Raw genomic sequence first — 26093 nt, forward strand, 5'->3', positions numbered from 1 at the left:
GAGGCTTGCCTGGGGAATGGGGGTGGGTGGCATGCAGAGGCGGGGGCGGGAGAGGGTGACGAAGGGACAGCAGGACACTTGGAGATGGTGGGTAAGTACGGCATCTCAACTGCAGTACTGGTTTTATTCGGAGTATGTATCTGTCAACACTTATCACACTATCTGCTTAAGATGTTTGCGGCTTACTGTATGTCCTGCGTATCTCTGTAAAGCTATTCAAAATATTTTAGGGCTCTACCTTCTAGAGATTCTGGCAGAACTATTATTCTCATCTCCAAATATTAATGACACTTTGCTTTAAGAAAAACTTTAGAACTTTATTTTTAAAGGTGCAACAAGAAAACCGACTGGTGTCAACATTAGCTCACTGACAAACAATGTTGTATACACTAAGGAAAAGTACAAAGTGAAAATGAAGAATTCTCATTCGGTCAACAAAACCAAATCTGACGTAATTCTCAATAACGAATGAGACCACTCAGAGTCAATTCTTGGGTGTCTGCCGGCTGTCTCTCTTCAGCACGCTGTCCAGCAGCAGAGCCCTTGGGCTCAGAAATCTGAACCAAAGTCTCCAGTTGTTCTCCAAGCTCCTGGATTAGAGGCTCAGATGCCGCAGGAGCCCGGGGAGAGGCGAGCGGCTGTCCCTGACCATCATCAGATCCTGGGAGGACCACGCTTCTGCACATCCCACCGTGGTCAGGAAGCAGGGCCGTGCTGCTTTCCTCAACAAAGGGACCGAGCAAGGAAGGCCCTGCCTCCGATTCACCACCTCTGGGCTCCTCGTGTTCCGAGGCTGAGTCCTCGGTCTCAGATGACGTGCTGCTCTCTGATTCCTCCGAATCGCTTGTCTCAGAGCTGGAGGAAGGCGTCTGCTGCCCGGAAGTGCATCGGGCTCCTGCTTTCGATGCAGCTTCTTCCTCCTGGACCAAGAGTGCCGCCGCTTCCAGTTCCTGCAGTTCCAACCCCAGCTGGGCCTTGCTCGGGATGCTTTCTTTAAGGCTTCCGCAAGAGCTGCCAACTTTCTGGACCTTGAAGACCATTTTAAGAAGAAATGTTAGGACTGTTCATTAACTGGTCTGGGGATAACAGGGTCCACAGCTTATAGAGATAACAAAATAAAGTTGGATCCATACTTCATATGGCACACAGGATGAATCCCCAAACAGATCAATGATACGAATGGAAAAAAGGAACCAAGTATTACAAGGAAACGCAGGAGATTTCCCTCATGAGCCTAGAATGAGGAAGGCCTTTCTAACTAGGACTCAAAATCCAGAAGCCACAAAAGAAAGGCAAAGACTGATAAATTCAACTAATAAAAATCAACAAGTTCTGTAGGGCAAAAAGAAAAAAAAAATTACAAGAAAAGTCAAAAGGCTAATGCAAAATTGAGAAAAATATTTGCAATTCATATCACAAAACAAGGCCTAGTTCCCCTAACAGAGTTCTTAAAAATGCAAACAATAATCCATCAGGAAAATGGGCAAAAGACACAAGCAGACAATTCTCATACAAAGAAATACAAATGGCTCTTAAATGTATGAAAAGATGTTCAACAACTTCAGTCAAATGAGAGAAATACAAATTAAAGTCGTGCTGAGATATATTTTTCATTTATCAGATTGGCAAAAATCCAAACATTTGGTAACACTGCCAGCAAGGCTGTGGAGGAAAGGCGCTTTCATACACTGCTGGTGAGAGAGTTAACAGCTACAGCCCCGATGAAGGAGAACCCGGCAATACCTTTCAAAACTGAAAACGTACATACCCTCGACCCAAGCAAACCTGCATCTGGAAATTAAACACGTAGGCTACACGACACAGGCCCAAGGTACTATTTACTGTGGCATTGTTTCTAATACTCCAAAATAAGAAACACCCAAATGTCCATCAACGTGGCATATGGCTATGGCATATCCACACGAAGGAAAAGTCTACAGCTATGTAACGGATGAGGCTCTCCAGGGGCTAACCCAGATATACTGTTTAACAACAAAAGGCCTGCCATATGTATATGCTGCCTTCTATGTTAAACACACACAACAAAGGAAAGAAATAAAAACAAATTTTATTTGCTTGTACACTTATCCATGAACTCTGGAGAGCTACAGAAAACACTAATATTTATGTGGAGGGGGGCACTGCAGGAGCTGGAAAGATGGAAGATGATGGTGAGAGGGAGACTTGTCACCGCATATTGGTTTTTATTTTTTATTTTTAAAATTTTCATTAGAGTATAGTTGATTTACAATGCTGTGTTAGTTTCTGCTGTACAGCACAGTGAATCAGTTATACATATACATATATCCACTCTTTTTTGGATTCTTTTCCCATATAGGTCATTAGAGAGTATTGAGTAGAGTTCCCTGTGCTATACAGTAGGTCTTTATTAGTTATCTATTTTATATATAATAGTGTGTATATGTCAATCCCAATCTCCCAATTTATCCCTCCCCCCCTTCCCCCTTGTTAACCATAACTTTGTTTTCTACATCTGTGACTCTATTTCTGTTTTGTAAATAAGTTCATTTGTACCCTTTTTTTAGATTCCACATATAAGCAATATCACACAATATAAAAATATGGAACACTTCACAAATTTCCGTGTCATCCTTGCACAGGGGCCATGCTAATCTTCTCTGTATTGTTCCAATTTTAGTATCTGTGCTGCTGAACCAAGCACTATTGTTCATTTTTAAACCTATGTGAATGGAATACCTATACAAATTTTTTAACTAAAAAAGAAAAAAAAAAGCAGTATCAGAGAGCGACATGGAGTGCTTTTTATTTTTAGCAGAAAACCATCTCATGCTATTTCAGAGGATATTTTTGCCACATTTATAACATTACATTATACTCAACAGATAAACTTTTTCATTAACTTGGATTCATTTTATAGTTCTGTTTCTGAACCAATGTGTAAAGCATACTGCAGGTCTCCAAAAACGATATCTTCGCTGTTCCATAGAGGAAAATCTGGTGTGACAAGTGAAAACAAGTGGCAATAAGTGACATGTCTTCTGGGTTTCCCTAGCTCCAAAGATTAAATGAGTGGCTTGAGACAAACTGGATGAGGTGAGTTCACAGGATAAATTCATTCGTCAAAGCGAAGTCCATCCCACAATACTGGGGAAATGAGGCTTCATTTCAATAGAGCTAAAGTGATAGCCGGGGACTTGGGGACTTGCATCTAAGTGCCTGGATGTACCTGAGACCCCTTTGTCTCAAAATACTTAACGTAACAATGAGCTTCCCCGCCCCGCCCCCGGCCCTCCACAAGTGTAACCAGGACCCGAAGCTTCCACTGCGGTCAGTGTCCAAGGGAGGGTAGGACAAGGACAATGGCCGTCATGGATGCACAACTTTCTCTTAAATGAGGAAAACCCTGTGTCTCGGTGCTGGAATTGCCAGAGCTTAGAAAAGGAAAGATGGTCCGGGGTAGAGAGGAAAACCTGGATGAGATCCACTAGAGTTGGTGAATGATCCCCAAAGGGCTATAACTCCGAGTGAACTCTGGTGGGTTTGAGACATCCTTAAAAACACAGTTATGAAATAAGATGATTGCACTATAATCTACATCCATGTCCGAGACAGCTGTAGATGATGTCCACCATATATTTTGAAACCTTGGCTACCAGTGGCCACGGATCTGGTCAGAGCCAGTGGACCAGTTTAAAACCTCCTTACTGCAAGGCTCTGCCAGCCTAAGGACTAGTTCACTGCCATCTTTCTCACTGAAAAAGGTCCTCTCTGGGTAATGACACACAGCTTTAAGAGATAAAGAGCCATGAACTTGGGAAAGAAGACAATGCCTCGCATTAAATTATCACATGCAAAATAAAACTCTGAAATAAAAGCCTTTACACTTCAGTAACCACACACCTCACATGTTTAAGAGCCATGATAAACACTTTCGACACTATATGAAGGACGACGTTCCACAAACGTCTCACTGCACTTGCTCCTAACGACAACCCTATGAATCAGCTTCATTTCTATCCCCACGTGACAGATGGTGAAACAGAAGCTTGGAGAGGTTAAGAGACCAGCTGAAGTTCACCCCGCTGATGAGGGGCAGTCAGGACGGGAAGCCCAGGCCTCTGAGCTCCCGCACTCTCTCTTCTCCACCACAGGGCCTCCCAGGAATTCCCAGGCTCTGAAAAGCTTCCCTTCTTAAGCCCACATTCTTGATTCCTTCCCAACGTGATACCACTCAACACCTCAAAGGAGCAAGTTCTGACTTGCCTAAGGCCCAGAATTCTCCAGAGAAACTATGACTGGTCCCTTTAGCTCAGCAATCTTAAATGGAGTATACATCTAAGCTTTACCTACAGAGGTTGTAGAATCCCAGGGGAAAAAATGTGAATTATTTTTGCGGATATTCGTGAATACAGTAGATATATCTACTCAAGTTAAAATTATTTGTATCTTTGTTATTGTCTACTATAAAAATATTACATCTGTCACTTATAACTGCATAAATTTGGAATTTCAAAGCTCCCTACCTGTCATCTTGGCTCTTTTCAGAAAGCATCCCTCACAATGCTGGGACTAAAAAGTGTCAACTCTAACAGGCAGGAAAGTGGCAAGGATGAGGCACAGGACCCAAACAGAAACTCGTGCCTCTTACCAGCTGAGATGACTTTTTATTCTTCAGAGAAAAGTTTGTTTCTCACTTTTAGCACTATATTATGTTTAAAATGACCCATTTATATAATGTGTGTAAAAAATGGATTATATGTTTCTTTTTTTTATTCCTTGCCACCCTGATTCATCTTTCTTTTTTTTTTTAAATAAACTTATTTATTTATTTTATTTTTGGCTGCGTTGGGTCTTTGCTGCTGCGCGCGGGCTTTCTCTAGTTGAGTGGAGCGGGGTCTACTCTTTGTTGCGGTGCGCGGGCGTCTCATTGCGGTGGCTTCTCTTGTTGCGGAGCACGGGCTCTAGGCACCCGGGTTTCAGTAGTTGTGGCGCACGGGCTTAGTTGCTCCGCGGCATGTGGGATCTTCCCAGACCAGGGCTCGAACCCGTATCCCCTGCATTGGCAGGTGGATTCTTAACCACTGCGCCACCAGGGAAGCCCCTATATTTCTTATTATCCCACTTTTACTACCTCAAGCTGTCTAGTTTCCCAAATTGATATTAAACTTCTGATAGAAACTTTACAGAAGAAGCATTTTGACCTCTCTTCTTAAAGAATGCTGGGATAAAAAGCTAATTAAAATGTTCAAAATATCACTGGTGTAGAATATGACCCAACAGCCTGAGGAATGAAAGTTGGGTTTGTTTCTATTCAATTATTTTACACAGATAACTTAGCAGTCACTGTTCACAGAAAAGGAAATTATTCCTCTGGAGAAAAAAATTAAGCCATGAAAGAGTAGCCTCTTTGTTCTTTCAAACACTGGCACAATTGGAGTTGGTTCTAACTCTGCCACTCCTTGTAAATTCTAGAATCTAACTCTGTAATGGCCTTTCCATTTCAGAAAACACCTCATTTAACGCAGTTAGTGGTTTTTCACTGTCACACTCAAAACAGACCAGGCTAGCTCATGTCAAAAAGCCTTGTCAAATGACATTATTAGTTAACCAGAACGCTTACAAAAACCAGGTACATGTGGATATACTCAGTGAACACATACGCTGAGTTACTAGTTGTACTTATAGTATATATTTTATATCTAAGTGAAGAACTCCTACCTGTTAAGATGTATTAATTACAGAGTGAAGAGATTCAGCATTTAAAAGACACATGATAGATCGTACTAATGTCATATTTTAATAGAATTATACTCAACACAGGTTTTTCTTAGAAAATTTTTGGAAATGTAATCCTGCCATGTAGCTTTAAAAAAAAAAAAAAAAACTCCTCCATTCTGTTTATAGATGTGAAATAATATCCTATCTGGAGGAATTTTTTTTAAATTAAAGACTGCCTTCTGACAAGTTACAGTAAATCCAACTGCCATGAAAGAGTAATAGTAACAGCTGAGGGTATATGCCTTTACTGTGGCTAAGCTGATATAAAATTTCTTCAATTATTTTATATTTGGTGACTGAATTTAGGGGGAAAAAAATAAAGGGAACCGTAGCCTTATGAAACAGCCAAAACAAAGTGCAAAAGGAGCCCTGAAATGCAGGAAAAAGAAAACTAGGTATAAATAGAAAGCATACATCCTGTTTCTTGCTGTAGAGTTTTGTCTCAAACTATCAATCAACTTTTCACCACTTCCTGCAATAGCAGGCCTACTATAAATCTTGTAGTAACTGACTAGGTTTCATTTCCTCTGCCAAAACCTGCTAACCTGCCAGGCATGACATACTGACACTAGAGCCAGCAACTGATAATGTAGGACAGGACTCCAGTGAGGCCACTCCAGACACATTTCATACTGGCTGATGGAATACGCTGACTTGGCCTTTTAATTTCAAAGCACAGACACACACACACACACAAACACACACTCGGGTTCTTTCTAGGAACAAACAGTATATCAACTTTCTTTTCAAAAGGCAATGATGATAATGACATATAATCATAATTCTTCTCTATTGAAAAGAACCAGTTCCAAACTTCAAACTCCCCTGCCCAAAATACATTTATGCAACCTGATCTAAATACAAGGTAATGCATTAGCTTTAGGTAGAAGTTGCTAGTGAAACTCTACTCTGAAAAGTGCCATGAAAGACAAACAGCAATTGATGCACAGATGAATACAGAACTGCCTGCCCTTACTCTCTAAGGGTAAAAAACATTTCCATCTCAGTCATTAACAGAAACAACTGATCTCTTTGAACACGAAATTACCGATTCTGTATGTCATCTGACATACAGAAAATACTGCAAGATAAGAGTCATTCATGGAAGCAACCTAAGTGTCCATCGACAGATGAATGGATAAAGAAATTGTGGCACATGTATACAATGGAATATTACTCAGCCATAAAAAGAAACAAAATTGAGTTATTTGTAGTGAGGTGGATAGACCTAGAGTCTGCCATAAAGAGTGAGGTAAGTCATAAAGAAAATAACATATGCTAACACATATACATGGAATCTAAAAAAAAAAAAAAAAAAAGGTTCTGAACCTCGGGGCAGGACAGGAATAAAGACACAGACGTAGAGAATGGACTTGAGGACACAGGGAGGGGGAAGGGTAAGCTGGGACGAAGTGTGAGAGTAGCATGGACATACAGGAAATATATACACTACCAAATGTAAAATAGACAGCTAGTGGGAAGCAGCTGTATAGCACAGGGAGATCAGCTCAGTGCTTTGTGACCACCTAGAGGGATGGGATGGGGAGGGTGGGAGGGAGACGCAAGAGGGAGGAGATATGGGGATATATGTATATGTAGAGCTGATTCACTTTGTTATAAAGCAGAAACTAACACACCATTGTAAAGCAATTATACTCCAATAAAGATGTTAAAAAAAAAAAGTCATTTATGCCATATTGAGTTTGGGCCAATGAAATAATTTTTCATCCTATTTTCATCTTGACTTAATACCATTCTTTGGGGCTGGATTATGAAAAACAACACCTAGTCCATGGATCATTAGAATAATTTTCCGGAAACTCCCTGTATTAGTTTCCAGTGACCGTCATAACAAACTACCACAAACTCGGTGGCTTCAAACAGCAGAAATTTATCCTCTTACAGCTCTAGAGGCTAGAAGTCCAAAATCAAGGTATCAGCAGGGCTGCTTCCTTCTGAGGGCTCAGAGGGGAGAATCTGTTCCATGCCTTTCTCTTAGCTTCAGGTGTTGCCAGGAATCCTTGGCTTATAGACACATCACTCTTAAACTCTGCTTCTGTCACCACCTGCCATTCTCTCTGTGTGTCTGTCTGTCTGTTTCTTCGCATGGTTGTCTTCCCTCTGGATGTGTCTCTGTGTCTCTTCTCCTCGTAAGAATACCAGTCATATTGGATTAAGGGTCCATCCTACACCAATATGACCCCATCTTAACAATAATTTATATCTACGACAACCCTATTTCCAGATGAAGTCACATTCTAGGGTTCTGAGAAGGATATGAATTGGAGGGGCACTATCCAACCCAGTGCAGCCTGTCTTCTAGCCCCCCCAATTCATGGCTGTCCCACATGCAATATACATTCACCCATCTCAACACCCCCAAGGTCTCAATCCATTCCAACATCAATTCTAGGTCCAAAATCTCATCTAAATCTCATCTTAATCAGGTTTAGGTGAGACTCCGGGTATGCTCCATCCTGGGGTAAATTCCTCTCTGTCCACAGACCTGTGAAACTAAAAAACAAGTTATCTGTTGCAAAATACAATGGTTGGACAGGCGTAGAAAAGACATTCTCATTGCAGAAGGAAGAAAATGGAAAGGATAAAGGAGTTACCATTGCAAAGCAAGTTCACAACGCACAGGTCAAATTCCATTAGTTTTTTTTTTTTTTTTAAATATCTTTATTGGAGTATAATTACTTTACATTGTTGTGTTAGTTGCCGCTGTACAACAAAGTGAATCAACTATACGTATACATATATCCCATATCTCCTCCCTCTTGCGTCTCCCTCTCACCCTCCCTATCCCACCCTTCTAGGTGGTCACAAAGCACCGAGCTGGTCTCCCTGTGCTATGCGGCTGCTTCCCACTAGCTATCTATTTCACATTTGGTAGTGTATATATGTCCATGCCCCTCTCTCACTTCGTCCCAGCTTCCCCTTCCCCCTCCCTGTGTCCTCGAGTCCATTTGCTTCGCACAAGAGCAGACTTCGAACCCCGATCCAGGCCCCTGTCAAGACCAGCTGGTCAGCGGCTCAGCACACACACCACACCCTGCTGGGCACAACCACCTCTCGCATGTAGGGAATGGACGTAAAAGTCTGCTCAGGCTTGGACTTTCAAGAACTGCCTTAGGAAGCCTTGGATTCGAAAGCCAGACTGGACAACAGTGCTGACAAGCGTTCATCTACAGAAAATCAAAATTGGGGAAGGCCAATTTTCTTAATGCTTGCTTATGTTCTCTCAAAAACTACTTTAGTTCAACTACAGTGAAAAGCATTTGTCTATCGGAACATCCTTAAGTGACAGCCCCTAGCCTATCCAAGGAGAATTTTAAAATAGTTTTAACAAAGGTAATTGATATCGATGACGCATACTAGTTTCTCTCCTTAGTAAAGCCTTGCTACTTGAAGTGGCGTCCCTGGACCAGCAGCAGTATCATCCCAGCACTTGTGAGAACTGCTAAAGCCCAGGGCCCGTCCCAGACCCCTGACTCAGAATCTGCAATTTCAACAAGCTCCCAGGGGACCTGTACGCTCAGTGAAGTCTGAGAAGCACTGCTTCAGACAGCCGTGACCGCGTCGGAGTGACGATTATGAGCATCTTGCGCTTTACAGCTCTCAGCATCGCTGACTCAATCTGACCAACAGCTGGCGGGGTGGGACTGGCGTGAGGCTCTGCCCCGCTCCTGGGTCAGCTCTGAAGCTTCAGCCTGCAGCCACTCAGCAACCTTGGCTCCAGCTCAAAGGTGCGAGGAGCCCTTCTCTAATGGCCCTTTGGCTCAAGAGTTCTCTCCGTGGCCTTTCTTCTAGGCCCGCTTGATCCTGAGGCTCGTTCTCAGAAACATCTCATCTCCCAGCACCGATTCTACAAAGCTGGGATCAGCTGCTTTCTTGCACAAAATCTTCAACCTCTGCAGAGATCTCTCCCAAGGCCAGGCTCCAGAAGTCTGCTCCTCCCCCACTCCCTCTCCAGCCCCGTCAGACCCCACCCCGTGCCTGCCCTAGCCCCGCCCTGCCCTCCACCCATTGCTTCCTTACCTCGAGTATGGGCCTCTCCTACAAGTAACCTCTACCTCCAGGTCTCACTGAAACAACGCGGCAGACGCATTTCTCATTCATTCATTCATTCAATATCTACTGAAAGTACTATGTGCCCAAGCACTGAGCAAAACAGATAAGGACCCTCATGCTCATGGAGCTTATACTCTTGTTTAGGAAAAGATAGACAACGAACAGAAACTAAGTAAATACAGAGTGTGTTAGATGGTATAACTGCTATGGAAAAAACAGAGCTGAAAAGTGGCCCAGGAGTGCTAAGGACAGAGGGGATTCAATTTTTTATGTGTTTAGAGAAGACCTCACTGAAAGGTGACATAAGGGACCAAATACATTGAATAGCCTAAAGTGTGAGACCTGGCTTTATTCTTGCTTTTTACTTAGTCCATTTCTTCCTGGCTTGAACCTCCAGCCCACTGAACTTGGTACAATACTCACATCCAACCCCTACTCCCAGCCTGAAAGCCATGTCGATGTCAATTCCCACGTAGCTGTCTCTAATCTCCAGATCGTGTATCCATGCCTAGAAAACTGCTTCTCCTACCTTCCACTCACCTGAGCCTGATACCCAATCTGTGCTGTCCCACGTTCAAGGAAAATGACAACGGGCTATCTTATTTCTAAAAAGGAAGACCCAGAGGTTTAGTAAATGAGGAGAAAAATTCTGGCCAAGCCAGAATTTTATAGTATTTCATACTATAAATATAAGCTAGATAAAATTACTTAAGGGCTCAAGAACGTATCTTTCTACAGCTAACTTTTCTCTGCTAAGAAACTGTGAAAGATGCCATAGGAAGGCCTCATGCTCAGCCACCAGGGAAACAAGGGCAAAGATTACAGCAGATCCACGCCCCTGGTATGGGTGGAGGATGGGGCATTAAAGGCACAATTAATTCTCCTTTAAGGACTGAGCAAGCCACTCTGTTGAAGTCTACACAAACGCAGGTTGGAGGGAACCTGATAGATAATTGAGCCCAGGGTTGCCTGGCAGAGCTTTACGTAATGATGGAAATGTTTCAGATCTGTACTATCTAACATGGTAGCCACGAGCCACATGTGGCAACTGAGCACTTGAAATGTCCAGCGTGACTGAGGAATTGAATCCTAAATCTTATTTTATTTTAATTAATCTACACTAAAATAGCCTCACGTGGCTATGAATACAAAATTCGACTACCAAGATCGAATCGAAAGCCCTAATTTTCTGTGACAAAGATGAGGCCTATACAAAGCTAAGAGCACAGGGCTACCACAGCCTGGAGCACTAATATTCCACACAGGCACCAGACTGGAGGGTTCTGAACCGCTTTCATATGCGTGAGCCCGTGTGATCCTTTCCTCAGTCACATGGGCTAAGCAGGTATGCATGACTCTCTACACTTCACCACTGCTCACAGGCCAACATGTGCCTGATGCCAGAGGGTAAATCTGGGGGATGGCCAGGGCCTCTAACACGCAACCTGCTGTGTGCTAGCTCCCACCGAAGCAGTGACACCATCTGGGTACTCAGAGGGCTTATTACCTACATGAAACAAGATGCTGGAAGACCACACTAGCCAGGAGAATCACAGAAGAATCTTTCCTATGTTGGGGGATCCAATCCTTGGCAAAACATTTATGCAAATTAAGCCTTCTAGGATACTTGTATCAGGATGGGAACTAAAATTAATTCTCTATTTTAAGGTAGTGACCATGACTCTCAAAAATTAGTTTGTTGGACATCGCTTACGAATTCTATGTTCACTTTAGCATCAAGACATACAGGCGAAAACTCTGCTATAATTAGAACTGAAGAGTTGCCAAGATGTCCAATCAGACCCAAATTACTATCTATGAAAATTACTGATTACTAAAAATAAGAATGAAAAAGTGGCTCCAAAATACCATTTGACTAAATACAGGAATACACAGTACAACTGAAACCCCCCAGTTAGATGGCTGTGAGTACCAAACCTGCTGGCTGAACAGCATTTCGTGTTCCTACAAGAACTGGATGCAAAAGCCTAATTATGGTTAGATTCAAACGATGTGATCAAAAAGCTTCCCACGTGGGGCGAGAGACATAAGGGCTTTTCTCCTTTCGTTCCTTGTGGGGGTATCCGGGTAAGTTTTTTCATGGAGCCACCTCACTCCAAAGGGATGAATCCAGCCCCACCAGGAACACTTGACAAAAAAGGAGGGACGGCTGTCGGCAGGGAGCGCGGGGCTGGGCTTTGATCGCAGCTGCGGCTCCCACCTGCTTAAAAAGGGAGCCATGGCGATGCGGCACTTCCTCCCCTTGCTCACAAACAGAAGAAATCGGCAGAGATAAGCTGACACGGAAAACATTACACAAATCGCTGACCCTGCTGCAGGCGGAGAAGAGCTGCCTCTGCTCAGCTTTGATTTTCTGGAGCCAAGCCCGGGGGGAGAGGCGGGTGGACTTTCTTCTTTTCTGGGGCTCCCATGGCAAGGTGCGTGCAGACGGAGCCCAGAGGAACACCACGTGCAGAAGAAAGGGAAAGAAAGTAATAAACAGAACAAGAAGCCGGGCTAAACTGAGCCGTAGCGGAGAGCTGCCATCCGCAGCCAGGAGGAAAGATCACATCCCTAGTGAAAAGCAACTAGGGTTTTTCAGGATTTGTGAAATCGCACAGGGCCGGGAGCTCTGGCTGTGCTCTCGGTCGTGCTGCTGTTCCTGCTGAATGAAGCCAATAAGTATGTGCCTTAGGTCTTCCTGATGCATTTTCTACTCCTATTGTTTAGTGTGTGTCCAAAGAAGAGAACAAGAGCGTACCTCCCCGTGTCCAGGAATGGGGCTGGAAACAGAGCAAAGCACAACCAGCAGTTTTCTCCTTGACACACACGCAGACCATTCTCGACTTCATAAGTGGCCTATTTGCTGCTTAAGGGTCATCCACAGTTTGCCTTTTTAAAAACAGGGCTTAAAATGAGCCACCCGGTTGACTGCTGTGCACCTCACCCATCTGTGTTCAGCTTCGGAAACTGAGCCCACTGTAACGTGGTCACTACTGCCACCCACGTGCCACACTGATTGAGGGCCCGAGATCTGCAGGGTGTTTTTCTAGCCCGAGCAGCGCAGCAGTGCCCAAGCAAAGCCTGGATCCTGCTCTCATGGAGCCTGCAGTTTGAAAGGAAGAAAGGACAGGGTCCTCTGAGCCAGTCTCAGAGCCCGTATCCATGAGGCCAAGGTCACAAACTCTGCTGCCCTCACCAGTCAGGCAGATGGACTCGCATGGAAGGGGCGGGGGTCTATGCAGAATGGAGCACCCTTGTCCCGTACAGGGGAGACAGCTGGCCTCAGCTCCGGCCAGTTGTCACCAAGTGGGGACGTGGGCTCAGCAACTGCCAGAACTTCTCCGTTAGTTACAGAGCAGCTGTAAATCCAGACTTTGACATAAAATCTTCCAATTTTTAAGTGCTGACAACCAATTCGAAGTTTTAGAAAACTCACTGAGAACCAGTAGTGACCCAAGGGCCACCAGCTTGCAACTCTTACATGCTGCAGACTTAGCTGTATCTCCGCAATGCTCTAACATATTCTATATACCCCAGCACATTCCAGCTCCACCAGTGCGACCAATTCACCACTGCTCTCACGCCCAGCACAACCGTTTTAACTTCGGGGATTTGCCTCAAGTTGTGTCCCTGTCGTGCACACCTCCCTCCTTTCTCTCTGTGCCTGGTCAGACCCCACCCATCTTTAGTTCCCAGGTCAAGCCCCCTACTCCACTCAGCCCTGTAGACCACGCCAAGTTCCCTCTTCTCTTAATCAATACCTTTTATTTTATTTAATTTATTTAATTTATTTTTGGCTGCATTGGGTCTTAGTTGTGGCACGTGGGCTCTCTAGTTGTGGCGTGCAGGCTTAGTTGCCCCGTGGCATGTGGAGTCTTAGTTCCCTGACTAGGGATCGAACCCACGTCCCCTGCACTGGAAGGCGGATTCTCAACCACTGGACCACCAGGGAAGTCCCTGAATCAATATCTTTCTTACGGCTGTATCACCGGCTGTATCACTGGCAATGAGGCGGATTCTCTCCGTAATCCACTAATTCTGCCATTTGCATATGTTTTCTCCCCAGCAAGACTAAAGGCTCATTAATAGAAACCACACTGGAACTTCGTCAACAGAGACAGAGCATGCAGTGTTAACAGAGAGGGTGGGTTAATGTTCTGGAAGATGACAGGGGAGACTGACCACAGGAAGGTGGTTAGGAGCTCAGGTTCTGACAAGCAGGCCTGGGTTTCTTCATCTCTTTGAGCCTCAGTTTCCATACCTGTAACCTGGGGCCATAATAAAATGGGGACATAACCCAAATCATATAAAACCTATGAGATTAAGAGACATGATGAATATAAAGCACTTAGCACAATGCCTGGTATGCAGTAAGCTATTATTATCATGGACCAATTGCCTGATTCAGCCAATGTCATTGTTAAGCAAGCAATGCATCAATGGAGGAACTTTGTTGTTTGCAAACCATTAATTGACTACTTAGTCTGTGCTAACATGCTCTAAGCATACTGCATGTGTCAGCTCATCTAATTTGCCTAATTCTACCAATTTTGTGGATAGCTGAGGCACAGAAAGTTTAAATGACTTGTCCAAGGCCATACAGATCTGAAGCCAGCCAACTGGCCCAACTGGCTCCCATAATCTTAACCATGATACTCGATGGTCTCTCTACATTTCTAATGGCAAGGGACAACTTTCCGACCTCAACCTTTTCAAATCAAAAACAGGATTTGGCTTTGTGGACCATGGCTTAAGATGACAGAATAAGCAGGGCTTCATTTGGACCAGACTATATCTCAGAAGTCCCAAGAAGAAGGAGGTTGCTTCTCTGTCAATTTGACCAAGGGCTGTCTGTTCAATAAAATGAAAATGATGAAGAAAAGAGAAAAAGGCCCAGGAAGTACCATAAAATTACAGCTATCATTATGGAAGGCAAAAACTGTGACACAGATTAATACTAACAGAAAAGGCATTTTGCAGATCACAGAAAAAACTGGAGAGGGAATAAGAACAATGTTTCTAGCCTCCAACATCCACACAGAAGACAAGAAAGAGGCAAATGTATCTTGCTTATCTTTCAGATGGTGAAGAAGGAAAGTGATGAAACTGCAGACAGTGAACTCAAAACCCATGAACTGTGTGCATTAGGAGATGAAGTGGTGTCCCCAGGAGCTGGCATGGGTTCACAGAAATGGATGCCATCCCTTGGACTGGCCTCAGCCTGGGAGCCCTGGGCAAAGATTGTGCCTGGGTTTTAGGAAGGCATATGACAGTCTCCTGTGGCTTCTTTATGGGTGAAATACAGAACATGGGGTGTATGGTTATAAAGCTGACTGGACTCACATTTGACCTTACAGGTAAGATTAATTTCAACCTGAAGGAAGGGATCTAGTGGAAGAGTAAAAAGTTTTGAAGCCAGACTTCTTCATTCAACGTGTATTCACTGTCTTAGGTGAAAACATAAACATTCATTCTAATTCCTTAAGGGCAGAAGCCTTACTAATTCCTCTTCAGTTCCCAGGTCCCTCATCTTGTGCTTTGCATACAGAAGAAGCTCCAAAAATGATTACTTATTGGATTTCAGGAGTCAAGTTTACAAAGAGTGTTACAAAAGTAAAAAGATTAGGAAAAGATCAGGAAATAGCTGGGATGATATATTCTAGTTCCAAAAAGGTTAAAGCAGGTGCATGGGACAAAACCAAATTCAACAGGGTAAAAACCAGGGAACAAAGTTCTCAATAGCTGATACATGAGAAATTATAATTGTAAATAATTAAACAACGTCTGAGACAAATTATAATTAATTCAACAATGTCTGAGACAAAAATCATAAGGGTTTTGGTTAATGGTAAACTAGGAATAAGGAGTGTGTTGAGGTTTCCAACTATAAGTAGATGAGCTCCCAGACCACATTAATACAGGAATGGTGATAAAAAATGAGAGTGACAGCTCCTTTCTACTTTCTGGCCAAACCTGGAGGATTATATTTAACCTGGAGGATACTTTAAAAGGGTACTGACCCCAAAAAGGAGAGGGGAGGCACTGACAAAGTACAATTTGCCTTTTAAAAAGAGATCAGGAAGGGGGACGTCCCTGGTGGTCCAGTGGGTAAGACTCCGCACTCCCAATGCAGGGGGCCCGGGTTCAATCCCTGGTCGGGGAACTAGATCCCGCATGCATGCCGCAACTAAGAGTTCGCATGCCACAACTAAGACCCAGTGCAGCCAAAATAAATAAATAATCAATAACTAAGTAAATATTTAAAAAAAGAGAGAGAGACCAGGAAGGGCAAAGAAGTAGAAATTTTGGACCTGTAAGAATCATTTAAAGGCAGAAGAGGCTGATCGAGAAGACTTAGAAGGAATGCAATAGCAATCCCCTAGACAGATAAAAACAGGTATTTGAAGAGAGAAAGGAATTATTCCATACGAGTACAGAATCAAAACTAATGAGAAAAAAGTAGATTTCAGTCCAATTCAAAGGAGAACTTTCAAACAATCTAAGGTGCTTCAGAGTAGAACCAGTCCCCTCCTCCTCCATCAGTCAGTCTCCAGACATGCCAAGTGCCTCATGCCAAGGACTAGAAATCACATAGTGTCAACAGTGTGCAGGGAACTGACCCACAAAATAAAGGCTGGCAAAGGAGGAGATTTTGCCAGACATCTCAACTCTATGACTGCCTGGATTACAATGATCATCACCGAGACAAGTGATGCCAGCGTTAGCTTCAAGCCTTACAATGGAGAGATGACTTTGTTGGTGTCATTAGAGAAAGCTTCAGGCAAAATGTAACATTTCTGGTAGAGAAAATGCAATGTACAAAGGCAATGAAGGGCTGAAGCTCTTGGCAAGTTTGGGAAATGCTGAGTGTATCTGGAAGGAGAGAGGGAGAGTGCCCAATCAGCAGGAGTGAGGGAAGAAGTAGAAAAGATGAGGAAGACGACCCAAAGGGTCTTGAACCCAGCTCAGGCATTCATGTAGGCTATTATCCTTGGCAAGGGGGAATTGTGGAGAACTGCTGAGCAGGACAGCCATGATCAAAATGGCATTTCAGGATGACAGGATTGGCATCGTTGTTGGAAAAAAACAAGACAGGGAGTGAGACTCTGGGGGCAAGGAAAACATAGGGGACACTCTGGCAGGAAATGAGAAAATATAGGCCTGAATTAAAGGAAAGGCAGTGACACCAAAAAGAGGAATTTAAGTGAAAGAAGTTATATAGGACAGATTAAAAAGACCTGCTGGATTGATCAAGTGTGGAGTGGGGTGTCAGAGACAGACACACTTGAATCAGGGAACCCAGACAGGACAACATACCTAATAGTAAGACCAGAAACCCCCAAAACATCTAAACTGGTTCCCAAATTACTGATCCATCACAGCTTTATATCGAATGTTCAGTATACAAAAAAATATAAGATTTTGTAGTTATCTTTGAATCTGAAACCAGTCATCGAAAGTTTATTGAAACAATGTTCACAAAAATTAACTCCTCCAAGGACAGAAAGAAAATATGCCAGGCAAATATTAACCAAAAGAAAGCTGGGATCTCCATATTAGTATCAGACAAAATAGATTGTAAGGCAAAAAGGCATTATCAGTGATAAAAGAAGACTACTACATAATAAACACTGCAGTTCTCCAGGGAGCTATAACTGGGAGACAAAATATTAGTTATTGTAAACTAATAGCACCAAATAACATGCCTCAAATCATAAAGTAAAAACTGACCACAGGTCAACAGGAAGAAATTGACAAGTTCACTAATCTAATAAGAGACTTTCACACACCTTTCAATCCAGAAATTGATAGATTAAACAGACAAAATAAATCACTAAGGATATAAAAACTTAAACAGCCCAACTGACAAGTTTCAACAATAGACAGACATACAAAATTAGCAGCTAACAATCAGAGCATAAACCTTACTTTCAAGCTTCAAAATTTAAGAAAATGATCATGCTAGGCATAAAATTAATCTCAACAAATTAAATTCTCTGACAGAAATGCAATGAAGTTAGAAATCAGTAACAAAGACATTACATAAAAACCCCATACACTTGGAGAAACACACTTCTAAACATTTCATGAGTAAAATCAGAAAATTTTGGAATAGAATAATAATGAAAATTCAGTATATTTCACAACCTTGATGATGCATACAAAGCAGGTATTTGGAGGAAAGGTTATAGACTTAAATGAAGAAAGGTCCAGAGTTAATCAGTTAAGCATCTACATAAGAAGTCAGAAAAAACAGCATAACAAATTTCCCAAAACAGAAGGAATAAAATGACATAGATAAAAGCAAAAAGTAATGAAATAGAAGACAAAAAGAGAGGATCAAGAGAGTAAAATATTGGTTCTTTGATAAACTAATCAAATATACTCTCTTGCAAGATTGATCAAAAAAAGAAGAAACAAAAACAAGAAAGCACAAATACACAGGAATGTAAAGTAAGAAAATTATAGATGCTGTAGAGAAGAAAACAGATAAGAGGAAATAAGAACAACTTTATGTTAGAAAGTTTTGAAAATTTAGATGAAAGGGACAAACTTCTAAAAAAATATAATCTATTAAAACTGACTCAAGGAGAAACAGAGAACTAGAATACTTGTATAGCAATTGGAAAATCTGAATGAATAGTTAAAAAATTTCAAAAAGAAAAAAGTCAAGATGGCTTCTGGGGTGAACTTTACTGAAAATTCACGGATGAGATTGTTTCCATCTTACATAAGCTATTTCAGAGAACAGAAAAGGCAACAACCCCCAATACACTTTATCAGGCTGGCATAACCTTGATAACAAATGTAGATAAAGATAGTACGAGAATGGAAAATCATAGGCCAACCTCCTTCCCTTCCCTTCCCTCTCCCTTCCCTCCCTGTCTTTCTCTCTTGGTCTTCTGTTTCTCTCTCTTGCACATGCAATACACACACACACACACACACACACACACACACAGAGTTAGCAAACCAAACTGAGCATCATTATTTAAATAATGCATCATAATCAAGATAGGTTTATCCCACGAGTGCAAGGGCTAATTTAAGTTAGAAATTTTATAAATGCCATTAATTACACTAAAAAGTTAAAGGAGAAAACACTTAAGGTCATCTCAAAAGATGAGGAAAATATGCAATAAAATTTGATGACCATTTGGGATTGAAACTCTTGGCAAACTACAAATAACGTGAACCTTTCTTAACTTGATACAGGCTATCTACAAAAGCCTCAGCAAACATCACATTTAATGGTGAATTGTTGAAAGCTTTTTCTAAAAAATAAAGAGTAAGATAGGGAAGTACGTTACCACCATATCTATTCAGTATTTTACTAGAGGATCTAGTCAGTACAATATGATGAAGAAGAATAACAAAAAAGAAAAAAGAAATGAAAGATATGAAGATTGGAAAAGAAGAAACCTAACTGTTATTATTTGCACTGCTATTATTGCCTATATTGAAAACTGGGGAGAATCTGTACATAAGTTAATAATAGAGTTTAGCAAGGTAGCTGTATACAGAAATCAATATTAAAAAGTGAATCACATTTCTATATACTTTAAACAAGGAGTCTAAAAATAAAAAATTGTTTAAATACCATTTACAATAGCAACTCAAAAAATAAAGCAATAAATCTAGCAAAAGACGTATAAAGTTTTTATGGAGCATATTATAAAATTTTATTAAAAGACATTAAAGAAAACTTAGAAAGTCACACCATGTTATCGCAAAGAGACTAAATGTTTTAGTCTCCCCAAAAACTGATTAATAGATTCAAAGCAATTCCAATCAAAGCGTTATTCATGGAACTTGACAAGCTGATTCTAAGATACAAAGCTGCAGTAATTAAGAAAGTATGGTATTGGCACATGATAGACAAGTAAATCGGTGAAACTGAAGAGACAACCTAGAAACAGATCCATGTGTATATGTAAACGATGTATGACAGAGCGAGCACTGCAGAATGCATGGGGAAAGGATGGACTATTTAATAAATGAAGCCGGGATAAGGTTATCCATATGGGAAAAAAATGAAAATGGATCCTCTATCTCATAAAATACACAGAAATCAGTTCCAGGTGGACTAAAGACTTAGATGCTAAACCCAAAAGAATAAAAATTTTAGAAGATACTATATGAGAATATCTTTATGACAAGCAAATCAAAAAACTTTCTTAAACAAGAAACAAAAAGCATACCCATAAAGGAACATATCGATAAATTCTACAACATTAAAATTAAAAACTTCTGTTTACATAGACACTACAAGGAGACTGGAAGATAAACTACAAACTGGGGAGAAATGTTTGCAACATATTTAATCAATAAAGGACTAGTATCTAGAATACCAGGGAAACCTAAAAATCAAAAAGAAAAAGACAGCCCTAATAAAAAGTAGGCAACACAACAGACAGACATTCACAGAAGAAGGGACATGAATGGCTCACAAATACATGAAAGGATGCTTAGCTTCATTAGTTACCAAGAACATGAAAATGAAAATTACAAAAGAAACTCTTTCAACCCATGGAGAATGCCAAATTTTAAAATCTGAACAATACAAGTGTTGGCGTGAAGGCTGAGTCAGTGAAATTCTCATTGGTGGGAGTATAAGTTGAAATAAATTGGTACAGCCACTTTGGAAAACACTTTGGCATTACCAAGTAAAGTCTAACTGGCCTCCAACCATCCCCTAAATCCCAGCAATTCCATTCCTGGGTATAGGGCTTACTCAAAAAGTTGCACAAGTGCACCATGAAGCATGAACAAAGATGTTCAGAGCAGGATTTTCCTAATAACCCAAAATGGGAACCATTCATCAACAATCCAGTCTACATTACAATACATAAACAAACTGCAGTCGATTCAGATAGCAGGAAAATAAACTACACCTCTGTGCATCATCATGGTTAAATCCCCCCAAAAAGAAAAAGCATTATGTGAAAAATGCAAGTAACAGAAGAACACATACAGTGTGATTCCATTTACATACAGTTCAGAAGCAAGTAAAACTAAAACTAAACTTGGGATAAATACACAGATGGCAAAACCACAAGGAAAACCAAGGTAATGATTAATACAAAATTCAGGATGGTGGTTACCAGAGGGAGGAGGGAAATATGATTGGGACTGGTCTCATGGGGTACCTCTAGGAAACTGGTAATGCTCTATTTCTTAAGATTGGTGGTAAGTACATGCATGTTCACTTTTTTATTATTCTTTAAACTGTACACATATTTTATATTATTTTAATATTTTATATTTCATAAGAAAATATTTTAAGAAAATAACCAAACTCTATACACATACAAAAAAAGGCAAATAAGAGGTAACCTTCAGTAGATAACTGAACCCAATAGTTCTATTTAAAAAAAAAAAAAGGGACTTTCCTGGTGGCGCAGTGGTTAAGAATCTGCCTGCCAATGCAGGGGACACAGGTTTGAGCCCTGGTCTGGGAAGATGCCACATGCCACAGAGCAACTAAGCCCGTGCACCACAACTACTGAGCCTGCGCTCTAGAGCCCATGAGCCACAACTACTGAGCCCGCGTGCCACAACTACTGAAACCCGCGCGCCTAGAGCCCGTGCTCCGCAACAAGAGAAGCCACTGCAATGAGAAGCCCGCTCACCGCAACAAAGGGTAGCCCCCACTCGCCGCAACTAGAGAAAGCCTGTGTGCAGCAACAAAGACCCAATGCAGCCAAAAATTAATTAATTAATTAATTTAAAAAAAAAAACGCACAGAGGCAAAGAAAGAAAACTAGCCAATACCCAGAATTATGAACTATAGTGCAGATCACCACAAAAGAGGCTAAGTTCTGTGAACAGAAGAATTTCTCTAACAAAAGCCAACTGTCTGAGAATTATTCTTCCCAAATGAGGTCTCATCACTTGTTCAGCTGCGCAAGCCACAGACTCAGGCACTGTCCTCCGTGATGGCTTCTCCCTCTCTCCCCAAAACCATTTTAGTCCCTAAATCCTACTTCCCTGGTCAGGTTACACTCATCCCTCACAAGGAGCTTTCTAGCTGGTGTAACATGCAATTCACACTACTACCCCAGTGATCTTCTCCCATCATGTGCCTAAGATCCTTCTCCAGCTTCCCACTGTTCTCAAGATCAAGATAAAAATTCTTAACATTATGCAGAAGCTACTGTACAGTCCGGGCCTTGCCTGAATCACCCGCCGCACCTTGATCCATCCACACACACATATACCTTTTATGTTTCAGCCACCCTGGCTGAACATCCTATGTTCTTCCAATTTCTTGAACACATACAAAATTCCCTCCTGCCACACGACCTCTGCAAGTAGTGGGCCTACTACATTCTGTGAAATCCATCACCTCTCTTAAGTTAACTCCTGCTTGTACTTTGGTACTCAAAGCAAGTATTTCCCCAAGGAAAGCTTCCCCGGTCATTACCTGCCCCCTCCTCATATCCCCCCACCAGACCAGGTTGGCTATAATGTGCTTTCACAGGAGCATGAATCTTTTTTCTTGGAGCACTTTCCAAGGTTTTGCTTTTACTTTTTGTGTATGCAATTATTTGATTAACATCTCTCTTCCCTTAGACCATAAATTCCATGGGGCGTGGGAGCATGTCTGGTTTTTGCTTACCACTGGAGGCTCAGAACCTTAGCACGGAATGCTGCCCATAGTAAGAACTCATAAATATCTGTTGAATGAACAGATGGTTGGGAGAACAGATACTCTAGCCTAAAGCAGTCACAACTTACAAACCACCATCACCGCCACTTGGTAACAAGACCCCCAAAGATGTGAAACAGAGTAGGTGTGTGGCTTCACCTCTCACTCCCAAGCCTCAAGGCGAGAGCCCATCTTCGACTGGCAGGTGACCTTTGAAAAAGTATGATCAATGGAAACATGATGGAAGATCTGTGTAAGCTTGTGTTTAAAAACAAAAACAAAAATGTTTTCCCATAAACCTGGAGCAAGACTGGATCTTTCTGATAAAAAGGTAACATAAACCTAGTACGTACCTCCTGAACATTCTAGATTTGAAATTTCCATCTGAAATCATGGGTTACGATAACGCTTCTGAAGCATAAGTATGTATAGTACAGATGTGTTCAGAATAAAAGCTTCACAACTTCCTGAGTTTTGAAAGCTTGTATTTTATTAATCCAGTATTTAGTCAAGTGGAGACCCTTTCCCAATAGTTTTATTCATTCAGATGGCTTTAGCTTACCCAGCTGAAGTGAAATCCTTTAACTGTTTTATCTGTTAAAACAGGTATATAGGATATGTGCTGACAACTGTAATTTTAAACATCAAGTTAGAAATGAAGTGAATTTCTTTCAGTAAGAACTAAACCCTTATTTTCTTGAAGCTTTAGGATATTCTAAGGATAGAAAATCTAAACTGGCTGGCAAGCTTACTTGGAACGGCCAAGGGTACTTAATACTAGATGTGAGATGGTGTTTTAGTCTTTGCTCAAAGTGTCTTTGAGTTCTAAGACGGTATCAAAAATGAGATCGCCGAAGAACAACTTTGGGTGTGTATGCGGCTTGAGGTTACAGGGCAAGAAAGAGCCTGAAGAAAACAAGATCATCAGAACAGACATCACTTTTCACATTTCACTGTCATTTAAGGCACACCACATAATTATAAATCTGTGATGTAGTGATATTTCATCCATCACAAGGCTAACAGCAGTTCACCTACACAAAGGACAAGTATGCCATGATATCAGAGTATATTCTGCCACTTGATGTATTGTAAAACTGAGAACACATACACAGGAGACGTCTAATGGTCTGGTGTCTTTTTTCTGCTCTATAATTTTATATTGAATAAATAATAAAATGGTGCACCCAGCAAGGAGAGAAACTCCAAATTTGAAGATAATGTCAAATTACTACTTGACTTAAATGCTAAGTTCATATTTGAGAAAGCTCAAGCAAGTACTGATAGATTATCTATTTACTATGTCTATTTCATTTCATTCAGGACATAAGGGCTTTCTTTTTTCATTCGTCTACTGATTTAGTTGGGCCTTAAGTGCAGATCACCACACTTTTTACTTCATTTAGTTCTGTAATATTCTCTTACACGTAAGGAAAAAAAAAACCAAGCACTGATATCACCCTTGTAATTTCCTAAAATGCCCATCAGGGAAAAAATAAAATACATGTTCACTGTAAACACACCCAAAAAGTAAGTATAAAATAGAAAAGCCACCCGTAAATCCACAAGCCAGAGATAACTTTTATCAACATTAATGTGCTTCCTTCTAGGGTTTTTGTTCTGTGAATACATATTTCTTTTTTTTTTTTTTAAAGTAACATCACTTTAGAATGAACAGGCATGTTGGCCAGCCTTTTATTTTTTATTTTATTTTTAAAAATTATTTATTTATTTATTTTATTCATTTATTTTTGGCTGCATTGGGCCTTCGTTGCTGCGCACCGGCTTCTCTACTTGTGGCGAGCGAGGGCTACTCTTCGTTGCGGTGCGCAGGCTTCTCATTGTGGTGGCTTCTCTTGTTGCGGAACACGGGCTCTAGGCAGGCGGCCTTCAGTAGTTGTGGCACACGGGCTCAGTAGTTGTGGCACACGGGCTGAGTTGCTCCGCAGCATGTGGGATCTTCCCAGACCAGGGCTCGAACCCATGCCCCCCGCATTGGCAGGCGGATTCTTAACCACTGTGCCACCAGGGAAGCCCAATACATATTTCTTAATGTGATTGAGCCATCTCAGCATATATAGCTCTATACACGTGGTGTTTGCCATTTAACTTTCCAGTTATGATTTTTCATGATAGTGTAGTATCTTTAACCTTCCCAGACAGTGGGTTCCTTGATGTGGAAATTCTGACCTTTATCTAACCTCCAGCACTGAGTACAACGCTGGTCATAGTAGATATTCAATAAATTTTGGATTCAATCAGACTCTGAATTCATTTAAACAAATGAACCACAAAGAAAAGAAATATTTATAATTATAAATAATTGAGTTTAATAATTAAATAATTATCATTAATACATTATTAATAATTAACAAGCAATTACACCTATAAATATTTTAGATAAACAAGGTGTGATCTAAGACACTATTACACATATGTATCTCCCTTTTGGAAAGAGAATTAAATTGAATGGCTATCCATGACACATCCTTCAGTTACACAGTAGATCGCCTGTCTGTCTCCTGCTCGGGTGTGTAATTTGGAGATGACCTGGGGAATGTCCTGGAATTGAAGGCCAGAGTACCTTCCTCCTCCTCAACTGGCTCATGTTCTCTGTCTCGGGATTTGGGGACGGCGTGTGGCTGCTGGTCCCCTGATGGTCAATTCTTGCGCCTGACTCCTCGGGGAGGTTGCAGGGCAGTCCCCACACCAACCTCTGGGCCAGCATTGCTCAACAGTAAGCAGGGGACATGGAAGTAACCTAAACATCCGTCCACCCAACCATCCGAACCTCCACACACTGCTCTCTCTCCTACACCTTCAGCCCATTTTGACTTTCTCAAACCTGAGTAGATAAGCAGCCGCAAAAAGTTCTGTTTCCTTTGACATCCATCTGGACACATAACATCTGTGTAGGTAAGTGCATGTATCCTTATCTTGTGATTAGGACAAGAAAAACAGGACATACACTGAAGGTCCCAGAGACAGGGGTTTAGTATCGTGTAAAGAGAGGGTAAAACTGCTACTTTTCATTGAAGCTTTTTACTGAATTAGAAAGAAAATTTTCAGTTCCATGAGCATTTACTAATAAGTGACTGGCATTCTGCTAGGTGCCAGGGTACCAAGTTGAATAAGTCCTTTGCCCTTTAGGACATTCACAGTCCAGATTTCTTTGGCTCTTTTTCTTTGGATCAGTAATTAACAATGAAATCACAAAATCACTCCTCATGGAATCATAACATCTTGAGACTGAACCTCTATTATACCCCACTCCCAAACCTATATGAGCATCCATTTCAAATTTCATTCTTTTTTTCTCATAGGGATAGTCGGCTTTTTGTTCTTTCACGTTTTAAGTTAATACATAAGAAACCCAAAAACAAAAGACAAGGTGTCTGGGCACAAGAAATACATGCTATCATCATGACAAAGGCTCTGCATTCCCGAGTTAGGCTTGTTTCTCTCCACTCATCAAACAGAACATAAAACTGAAGCAGGAAGGGACCATTTTACATCTGGCACAAATCTCAAGCTCTGGAAGTTGAGTTTCTATGTCTTCAACTAAGTTCAAGCAACTGGCAGAGGCTGACTGGAGTCCCTGAAC

At 41.4% G+C, this 26093-nt stretch overlaps 1 protein-coding gene and 1 non-coding gene across 2 annotated transcripts in view; both read right to left on the reverse strand.

Annotated features, from left to right (window-relative positions):
- Positions 1 to 297: 297 nt before the first annotated feature.
- Positions 298 to 26093, reverse strand: part of SHQ1 (SHQ1, H/ACA ribonucleoprotein assembly factor) — an 87369-nt gene continuing 61573 nt past the window's right edge. Inside the window, 3 exon segments of the mRNA XM_061195536.1 lie at positions 298 to 524; positions 526 to 982; positions 985 to 1028. Of these exon segments, the coding sequence (XP_061051519.1) occupies positions 485 to 524; positions 526 to 982; positions 985 to 1028 (541 nt within the window). The 3' untranslated portion in view covers positions 298 to 484.
- LOC133095849 (U6 spliceosomal RNA) lies at positions 2577 to 2683 on the reverse strand. Its single transcript, XR_009701706.1, has one exon. It is a non-coding gene; the product is annotated as a U6 spliceosomal RNA (small nuclear RNA).

The sequence above is a fragment of the Eubalaena glacialis genome, chromosome 7, assembly GCF_028564815.1.
Source record: "Eubalaena glacialis isolate mEubGla1 chromosome 7, mEubGla1.1.hap2.+ XY, whole genome shotgun sequence".
NCBI lineage: Eukaryota > Metazoa > Chordata > Mammalia > Artiodactyla > Balaenidae > Eubalaena > Eubalaena glacialis.